This window comes from Olea europaea, chromosome 8, assembly GCF_002742605.1.
Source record: "Olea europaea var. sylvestris chromosome 8, O_europaea_v1, whole genome shotgun sequence".
Lineage (NCBI taxonomy): Eukaryota > Viridiplantae > Streptophyta > Magnoliopsida > Lamiales > Oleaceae > Olea > Olea europaea.
In genome coordinates, this window is record NC_036244.1 from 10,513,334 (window position 1) to 10,524,154 (window position 10,821).

The window sequence follows — 10,821 nt, forward strand, 5'->3', positions numbered from 1 at the left end:
CTCTCCTTGTGTTGAATTTTCTTTTCTTTTCTTTTTATTTATTTATTTATTTATTTATTTATATCTTTACTTTATCTATTATATCAAGTTCAAAACAAACAACAATAAATAATAAAGTTATCATTAGAATAACTAACAAAAATAAAAGTTGCAATCATGCTACTTGTACAATGTATTTTACAACTTGATTTACAATATATGACTTGGCAAACATCACGTCCATCTATTTGAAAAATTGTTTTTAAAATCAAAGTCCAGGATTTTTTCAACACACGTATTGTCAATCAAGTTGTGCAAATACATTGTACAAGTGGCTTTATTCAATTACCTAAGCATCTTAATAATGAAATAATTTTTGGATTCTTAGGAACTTTGTGTTTGAGTCATGAAGTCAACTTCAACTCAAGATAGTGATGGCAAAATATGTTGTCATGTTCTCAAATCTCTGAACTCATCTTAAATCTTTTTATTTTATTTTAAGCTAATTGGTATAATATCCCCTTAATGTTTGCATGTTTTTGTAATACCCCATAACTTTTAATTTTGGAGCAAAATCTCCTTATATCATTTGAGCGTTGCGAGATAACCCCTACAGTCTAAGTCCATAAGTTTAGGCGTTAAAGTTAAGAGCCAAAATCAGTAAAACCCCAAAGGGCAAATCCGTGTGTCTACATCCTTTCTCTCCTTAAGGCACTATTTGGTTTAAAAATAAAAAGATACGGTATTTTTCTGACTTATAAGTACAAGAAGGTTATTTAGCCCTTGTTTGAGCCCCATTCTTTTCATAAGAATGAATTTTTGAATAGCATATTGATGAAAATTGTGTAATTAAAAAATAAGGAAATGTTTTGAATTTGCGTGTAATATTATTTTATTAAAGAATGTGGTAGAAATATTGTCAAATCACTGTTGAAGAATGTATTTTTTTTTTCAAATAATGTGATTCTAACAAGGCCCATATTTCTATGTCTGTCAATTGCGTTATAGTACGAAGACTTGTTCAAAGTTTTCTAATATATTCAATGAACTTTTCAACCATTAGAAGAAAAATGCTAACGAAGTCTTCTAATACAACATCATTCGTTTATGTAGAGAATCATACGAAGAATGTGATGATCAATAGAGAATTCGTTACTCTTTAATAGTAAGAGATAATGATCTATGTTTTATTCAGTTAAGTAGATAACAAAATCCTTATCCACGGTGTGTTCACAAGTCAAAAAGATTTTTCGACTAATATCGACTTAGGAATGGAATGATAGATATAATCGATAATCGAGATTGACACATTCATATCTCGTAATGAATCTGATTATATTTATGAAAATGATTATATTTCATGGTAAATTTACAAGTTTGATTTTATCATACCATATGACACTTATTGTCTCATGCAGTACCCCGAGACATTACTAGATATCAATTTGAGACAATGAATATGAATTAATTAATCTATGTGAATTGGTGATAAATTAAAAGTATTTTAGTTTATCTCATTTTGATTAAATCAAAATATTAGTTCATGTCGTTAGGTATCGTGATTAGAAACCTAATGGTCACACACACAAAATGAGAACTAAAAGAATGATATTAATAATTAATTAGCTGACAAGTATCGGATATTTGTGGAATTAATTAGATTAATTAACTTATTTGCAAAGTTTAATTAATTGGAATAATAAAATATTGGGTCGACATGTTTAATGGGTGGGTCAAGCCCACACAAACATCTATTAATAACCTGTTAGGATTTGAGAGAGTGGAAATTACAGGAAACCTAGAGTTAAAATCTAGGGTTCAAAAATCAGATCCAATGTTTGTATATTCACAAATTAGATATTAATTTAATTATTATTAATCAATATATTAATAATATTATTATTATTATATAAATTAATTTTAAATACAAACCCTATTGTAACCCATTAAACGACCAAATCATTCTCTCCTCTCTGATCACTCTCCACCACTTGTCTTTACCATCAAATCATCACCGTCGGGGATGCTGCTGCAAAAACTCCTCTTGTGTGAGCCCTGCGACGGCGAGTAGCAGCGCATGATGTGATGCGACATCACCGCTGTTGTGTCGTCGCAGCTCGGCGATGGAAACGTTGAGAGTGGATTCAGCCAAGTCGGTGATGATGGCTGCTCTATAGTTGGTTGGTGCAGGTTGTGGTGGATTTGGTGGCAACGTTGTGTGGTGGTTGGTTGGGCAAATGGCTATCGGCGATTTGAAGAATATTGGAGCGACAACCGGAGAGGTGTGTTGATGAGGATGATAGATCTGTCGGCGAGGCATGTTGATGGGATTGTTTATGAGGATGACAGATCTGTGTAGAAGCTGGTGCCGACTAGGTGAAGAATGTTGGTGGTGGAATGGGGTGACCGATGGCGAGTTCCTGATTGGTTGGGTGTGGGTGGATATAGTTTTACAAGTGGTAGTGTAATGGTGATCCTCTTGGTGGTGCAAATGGTAGTGGTGGTGGCGGTAATGGTGATAGTGTGTGTGGTAGCGATCTGGTGTTTGTGTGGCGGCAATCTGATGGAGGAGTTTGTGTGGCAGTGATGGTTGTGATCTGTGGAGGTGTGTGGTGTTGTGGATATATTAGCCATCTGTGGAAGAGTGTGGTGTTGGTATGTGGCAGCGACGGTGGTGGTGATGATTTGGGGCAGTTGGGGTGGTTGTGAACCATGACTGTGACTCCTAACTGTGGTGTTGGTCTGTGGCGACGACCGTGGTGGCGATGAAAATTGTTACTGTGACCGTGATTCTCAATTGTGACTCACAATTGGATATGTGACCCGAAAATTGTGACTGTGACTCGTAAGTGTTGGTGGTGGTTACAAATTATTTGGTTGACTGTGACCATTAAATTGGTTAATTTGTAGTCAATAAATAATATATGACCAACAAAAAAGATAAATTGTGAACGAAAAATAATGTGTAACCTAAAAAATTGTTAATCTGTGACCAATAATTTGATAATTTATGACTGTGTAATAAGTTGTGACTTATAATATATGTTGTTTGTGACTAATAAGCAAATCGTGACTTATAAATTTTTTGATTTGTAACCGATGAACAAACTGTAACCTATAAAATTTTTGAATTGTGACCGTAAAATAATTTGTAACATAAAATTTCTGATTTGTGATCAAAAAATAATAAATGATGAATTAAATCGTTAATTTGTGACCAAATTATTTAAATCTGTGACTTAAATATATTTAATTATTAAATTATAAATAATTTTTAATAAAAATTTGATTTTTGAAATTTGAAACTTGTTTTATTACTTTTGAAATGGGTATTAGTTATGGAATTTTCCCTTAAGCTTTTCTTTGAAGTTCAATTTTAGCATCCAATGATCGAGACGTCAATTATGTCATAAAGGGCCCATGGGCTTAGACCGACCAGTTTCTGCCCAGCAGGAAAATGTTGAGCCCGAATTGGGCTTATCCGAGTCACCCTTTTCATTTCTTTTGTGTTTTTAATAGTTTCAGTGGATTTTTTTTTTCTTACAAAAAAACTGATAAATCATGTCATATTCGGAAATTAGTTGAAATTTTCATTTTTGCCATAAACTAAAGCAAAAAAAATAGAAAATCAATAAAATTGTAAATATTTTATTTAGAGTTGAAACCCTATATAATTATATATAACAAACTAGAGAGAAAAATTTTTTCTCATTTACTCCAACAGAGTAAGTTTTCTTGATACTATATGCTTATATATCTAATTACTGTCTTCTTCATTTTTATTTTTATTATTATTATTATTTTTTTTTTTTGTCAATTCATTTTAAGAGTAAAAGAATTTTAGCATTGTCCATCATAAATTATAGGCTCTAGCATTCCTCACCTATAGATCAAATGAGATTTATTTAGAAAAAGGCATTTGTTTCTTAAACTGTAATTTAGTTCTTGATGTTTTAATTTTCTTCCCTTCTCTTAGTTTTTAGTCTTTACTATTTTAAGTCATGGAATTGGATTTTTAGCTGATTTTTTTTTTTTTTTTTGCCTTTCACAAATGTCGTCAAGTAGTAGCGTGTTACTTGTACATATTAAAACGGTCTATGTGGAAATGTTTATTAAATGTGTATTTAAAAAAAAATGTTATGGTAGAATGATTTGGTTACAATAATTGCAAGGGTCGGAATGGTTCTATTTAAAAAGTACTTGAAGTATAATGAACGGTTTTGAATATTGAAATACTAGCACCTATCCACCGGATGCCCAAACGTATTCTCACATGTTTAAAATATTCTTCCCAACGATTGGGCCGATCAATTTCTCTCTCTTTATTATTTTGGTTTTCCCTTTTTTTACGTAATGTGGTCCATCAGCCACTGTCACTTTTCTATGACTAATCAAAGTGTAGTTGTCATTTGCCCCATAATTCTTGGCTGGCTTCATCTCTCCTTGTGCTGAATTTATTTTTTTATTTTTATTATTATTTTTTTAACAACCTATCTCCTCACTTTAGCTATTATATCAAGTCCGAAATAAACAACGATAAATAATAAAGTTATCATTAGAATAACTAACAAAATTAAAAGTTGAAGATATAATGTATACTTAAAATATGGTTATATAATTAATCAACACTGGTTTCTATCTCCAACTCAAATAAAGCAGCTTTCTTTCTTTTTCCCCCCAACTTGCATAAGCAACTTAATGATGAAATAATTTTTGGATTCTTAGGTACTTTGTATTTGAGTCATGAAGTCAACTTCAACTCAAGATAGTGATGGCAAAATATGTTGTCATGTCCTCAAGTCTCTAAACTCATCTTGAGTGGATGTTTGGAAAGGATTAAAATTAGATTGTTTAATAAATTATAATAGAAGTTTTTGAAATGTAAAGTTAAAAAGTTGTGGAACTCATGAAAGAAGAAGTTAATATTGATTGTCGGACTTTGACTTAGATTAAAATTAGATTTCAATCCATACCAAACATGTTCTAAATCTTTTTATTTTATTTTATGATAATTGGCACAATACCCCCCTTAATGTTTGCATGTTTTTGGAATACCCCATAACTTTTCATTTTGGGGCAAAATCTCCTTATATCGTCCAAGGGTTGCGAAATAACCCCAACAGTCTAAGTCTATAAGTTTAGGCATTAAAAATAATAAAGAGAGCCAAAATCAGTAAAACCCCAGAGAGCAAATCCGTGTGACTACATCCTTTATCTCCTTAAGGCACTATTTGTTTGAAAAAAACAAAGGAGAAGAAACCAACTGTAGTAAATTGAAAACAGCCACTAATATAAACTCGGCTTACATAGTTACGTAACAAAATTTTAACTTTCTCTTCCCCTCAAATTTTAGTTTTTGATATGCTTGTTCTTTCTTTCTTTCTACCTTTTTTTTTTTGGTTTAGAGAAAAGTAACATTTATAAATGTATCCATTGAATATTTTTCCTAATGGACGGCTGAATGTTATCTACGGCGTCAGGCGCCCCCCAATAGAGGGGTGCCACACAATCCCCTGGACAACCAGGGTCACACTAGCATAGCCGATTTATGTCTGCCAATTGCATTAGAGTACGAAGACTTGTTCGAAGTCTTCTAAAATATCCAATGGACTTTTCGCTATTTGTATTCTTTAAATACTGGCTGACAACAGCCTTCATTGGATTCATTTATAAATATGATAAATCTTAACAGGTTCTCGCAGTAGTGTAGGAGATGGAGATATTGGAAAATATGCTTTTTGAAGCAGCAGCTGAAGGAAATGTGAATTCTTTGGAGAAGCTGCTTCAAGAAGATCCAATAATTCTTGATAGAGTTATAGTTAATAGTTTCTCCGATAGTCTTATACACGTAGCAGCAATATTAGGACATAGCGATTTCGTGAAGGAAATCTTAAGACGAAGGCCTGAATTTGCAGGAGAATTGAATTTATGTCAATCATCGCCTCTTCATTTGGCATCAGCTAAAGGTTATATCGAGGTAGTTAGAGTGTTGTTATCAGCTAATCCTCTAATGTGCCTAGCTCGCGATAGAAATGGGCTGACGCCTCTCCATTTGGCAGCCATCAAAGGTCGGATTGAAGTCGTGAAAGAGTTGGTTCAAGCAAAAAGTGATGCAACTCGAGTGATCGTGGGTCAAGGGCAGACTATTTTGCATTTGTGTGTGAAGTACTATCAGATTGAGGCCTTAAGGCACTTGGTGAATACCATTAGAGACCGAGATTTCACAAATTGTAAAGATAGTGATGGAAACACTATCTTACACTTGGCAGTAGCTGATAAACAAGTTGAGGTATTCCAATAGCTCTATTTTCATACTTGAATTCAACCGAACCCTTTTTCTTCATTTTAATTTTGAGAAACAACCAAACTATTCGTGTTAGATGCTTATAAATGGAATTAACCATTTGGTAGGGAGGATTTAGAATCGAAAACAAAAGAGAAGCTATAATATTCTTTTGTATACTGTTAAAATATTGTATACCAAACACATACTAAATATTTTGAAATATTTGCAGACAGTTAACTATTTGCTTATGGAGTCGGCAATAGAAGTTAATGCTCAAAATCTTCGAGGGATGACAGCAATGGATGTTCTGATCCGTAGTCGAACAGATTTGAGGGACGAAGAAATTAAAGAATCTTTGAAACATGCTGGAGCATTTGGATCAACGGAAAACAATTCATTAGTCCAAATTAATCATAGCACAACTAGTCCAGGCTTGAATTTGTCCTTCGAACACCAAGATCGGTCCTTAAACATGAAAAAGAATAGTAGAAAAACGATGTTTAGTCAGAATGTTGGTTGGTTGGAGAAAAAACGAAGTGCATTAATGGTAGTTGCTTCTTTGATTGCAACCATGACATTTCAAGTTGGAGTCAACCCTCCAGGTGGAGTATGGGAGAATAATTATAAGCTTAACTCACGAGGTAAACCCTTAGGACCTCAGTCTCACAAGGTCGGAGAATCAATTTTCGGCCATAAATATCCGATAGTATACAAAATATTCTTGATTGCTAATACAACAGGACTCATTGCATCACTCAGTATCATATTATTGTTGATGAGTGGCTTACCTTTAAGGAGGAGAATATTTATGTGGATTTTGATGGTGATCACTTGGATTGCAATTACAGCAGTTGCATTGACTTATTTCTTATCAATAATTGCATTATCACCAGAGAAAGAAGAACATTCAATTTTTATTTTGATTGGGTTCTCAAGTTTTATATGGTTTTGCCTCTTGGTTTTCTTACTTATGGGACACACAATTCGGTTGATAATTAGGATGGTACGTAAATTAATAAAATGTTTGAGCCCGAAAGAAAGGATTCAGGGTTCGGGAGTTACAAGTCATAGCACTATTTAAGGTGTTGTTATGTTATGTTTAGTAAGTTGGAGAGTACAATATTGTATGTACTAAAACTGAAATTGAAAGTAAAGCCTTGCTTATTATAGTGTCTGAAAAATGCCTTTAACGTTTGCACTATAAATATTAAATGTATGACTACATTATAATTTTGTTCCATTTATTGCCTATTAGATAAGGTCTGTGTAATACACAAATATAACCTTATGCTATTTCTTTAATAGTGTATAATTTCTCCCCATGTGTTCGGTCATCTTGATTAAAAACTTTAGCTACTGGAGAATGATCACACTTGGTAGTTATTTAACAAACTTTCTTTTAATACATGGATAGAGGCAACCATGTGGATGCATGAGTTGAGCGACCGCACAGAGCAAGGAAAAGGATTATTGTATTTCTTTTAACATTATTGTATTTCTTATTCCTAATTGCGTATCATACCAAGATACTTTTATTAAAGCAAAGGAAAGGATTCACATGGTTTAGGCTCCTTCGTAGCTAATTTCAATGTGTTGTGCTTAACAATTTTCATTTATGGATTATTTTTTTATTAACTGCAGGCATTTGGTGTGGTATGATATGCTATAGCGAAGATACTAGAGCTAAGAATAATGTTACTGACTAGTTATAATTTTCTTAAATAGTATCCCACCTTAGGAAAAAGTATCACGTCTTAAATATAATTTTCTTGATTTTGAAAATTTATGATTTTGTTTCATTATCATTGCTTTATGACATGTGGATATTTCTAATGCCCAATAAAAGGGTTGATTGCTTTTATACAGGGAATCATCATTCCGTGATGTGGTAATATAGCTAAAGAAATTGCCATTTAAATGAAAATTGTTCCTTTATTTCAAGTGAAATGTATATTTCGTAGGAAGAAACATTTTGATGGAAATGCCACTATAGAAATGCACAATAGCCTAAAAATTATTTCATTTATATCTTTAATAGTAGATCAAGCAATTCGACCACTTGAACGAATGATTGATCAATTTAATTCAAATGAAAAAAATGGGTTTCTAGTTTATTACAAGTTAAACTCATTGGATGATGCTAATTTGAAAGTATGTTTTGATCATTTTGATATTATTCTAAAACATGTATGCGATCTTTTTGAAGAAGGTTTGTGTCAAATGTTAAAAATTTTGCAAAATCTCTTACCAAAAGAAAGAAAGATAGTTCTTGATATATTAAATTATTCGAAAAGATTGAATTCCTTTCCGAATATATTTAATTCTTATAAAATATTATTGACAATTCTGATTATTGTTGCATTTGTTAAAAGAAGTTTTTTAAAATTGAAATTATTAAAATATTATTTGCGATCAACCATGTTACAAGATCGATTGAATGGCTTAGCTTTGATATCTATTGAGTATGATTTGCTAGAATATATTGATCATTGTGAAAGTTTAATTAGTGAGTTTGCTTCAAAAAATACGAGAATAAATATTTTTACATAATTTGTTGTATTTCAAGGTTCACACGTGATATTTACTATTTTTTTATTTTAAGGTTCACTTATATGAAATTCCACAAAAAAGTTTATTGGAATGGATGTTTCTTTGTTGATGATATATGAATTTTGATGAAGCTTGGGAGATGCTTTTGGGCTTTAATTGTACTTTCTTATTCACGACATGTAAAAAAAAGAACAATTATTTAAATATTTTATTTTTACAATAAAATAATATTATTGAAATATTTTTTTCTTAATATATTTTTTGAGTCTAGGTCTTTTATCATATTAAATCACCCATTTAAAAGTTTAAACTTTTAGAAGGTGGTTCAACAATAAAACATCACACTTCTAACTTGAAGATTTTGCACTTGAAATTGAAGATCAATATCTCTTGCTCATTAATGTTCTGGGTTATATTTTTTTATTATCCTTCTTGCAATTTATATAAAATCATGCTAGGCTAGTTCCTTGTTTGTATTGGATGAAAACGGACACCCTATTTGTTTTTATTCAAGACAATTAGTTTAATAATTCTTGTTTTTCTTGATTAATCTTGCATTCTCATTGCGTTATTTAATTGCTTAGCATTGCTTAGATAATTAATTGCTTCTTATAATGGTGAAAAGTACACAATTAAGCTTAGAATGCTGCAAGGTTAACATACAGTCAACACATGTTAAAAATAAAATATATTGCGTGTGCAATTATTTAGATAATCGTAAAATTGAATTCATTCTACCCATTTGAATTCAGACATGAAAAGGATGGGATCGTGATGCGAACCCACGTAACAATAGTCGCTACGAAACACACACGAAATTTAATCGAGCCCAAGAAAGTAAATAAATCAAGGTTTTGAGTTTGATTCAAAAATATTGAATCAAGTAACCAACACAATCGTCGACAATATGTTGACCCCTTTAATTACAAGACTCAAGAATCACACCCAAATTGTTTGAACGCCGCTAGAAATAATTCTTGATAAGTTTGAAATTTGTTCAATGAAGAACAAGGAATTGAAAGCAAAATATACTCACAAAGTTAATTTCTCAATTGATATGAACAAAAAAAATTTTCGATGTAGAATAATGAGTCCTATATATAGGAATCCCATAAAACCCTATTCTAAATGGAATTAAAGTTTAAAGGATACAAAAGTTAACAAAATAATGAATTTTAACGTAATTAGGAAAACTCGCGAAATTGGAATTTGCGCCCTCAAAATGTACTATGCGGCCGTAGAGTACATTGCAATGAGGTCACATATAAGATAGTTTCTGCCTAGTTAAAGTTTCTGCTAGCTTCTATGTGGTCGCATAATTGTCTATCTTCCGCTCTTTCATCCTTTGCCTGAATTGCTTTGAACCAACGGGCTTCCACTCCTTAGCTCAACATGAAACTAGCTCTTTCACATGTTAACGACAACTTCTTGGACTCCGTGACTTGAACAAGTGATTGCATGGCTTTATTGACTTTGATTAATCTTGAACTTGCCCTTTGCCTCTCCTCAATAAATATCAAACTCTTGACAGCCTATTGCCTTCCTCGGATCACGTCAAATCATGTATAAATTATATTTAATTTATCTTGGAAAAATATTAAATATCACAACATTATTGTTTGTCAAGAATGCATGAATATTGGAATACAAGATAGCAATAGATGGATTGAAAATTCAATACAATTATCCATTCATTTATACAAACAAATGCATTTACATATTTCGCAGAATAAATAACAAAATCATATCTTTTGTGTTATATAATTCAGATTCGATACAAAATTAGTGCACTTGAATTAAAATTTATTTCTTTAACTTGTCGACGATTTCGTACGTTTGTGAAAAATGTCCGAACATTTCACATTATAATTCTGAAAAAAAAAAAAGGAGCCAAAATAAATCTCCATTGTATCATTAGAAATTCTTTCAGGAATTTATTGGAATTGAATTCATTTATATATCAATCTTAATATTAATGATGCAAAATATACCAAGATGCTACAACC

The 10,821-nt window shown here is 31.7% G+C and overlaps 1 protein-coding gene across 1 annotated transcript; it reads left to right on the top strand.

Annotated features, from left to right (window-relative positions):
- The first annotated feature begins 5,506 nt into the window (after window positions 1-5,506).
- LOC111398775 (ankyrin repeat-containing protein BDA1-like) lies at window positions 5,507-7,505 on the top strand. The gene is made up of 2 exons (XM_023025863.1): window positions 5,507-6,268; window positions 6,495-7,505. Exons 1-2 carry the CDS (start codon window positions 5,693-5,695, stop codon window positions 7,344-7,346), a joined length of 1,428 nt encoding a protein of 475 aa, XP_022881631.1. The 5' UTR covers window positions 5,507-5,692; the 3' UTR covers window positions 7,347-7,505.
- Window positions 7,506-10,821: the final 3,316 nt, after the last annotated feature.

Excerpts from the sequence above, each read along its gene's own strand:
- LOC111398775 (XM_023025863.1), top strand. The coding sequence starts at position 5,693 with ATGGAGATATTGGAAAATATGCTTTTTGAAGCAGCAGCTGAAGGAAAT. Across the intron at positions 6,269-6,494 it reads TAGCTGATAAACAAGTTGAG|ACAGTTAACTATTTGCTTAT; the intron begins GTATTCCAATAG and ends AAATATTTGCAG.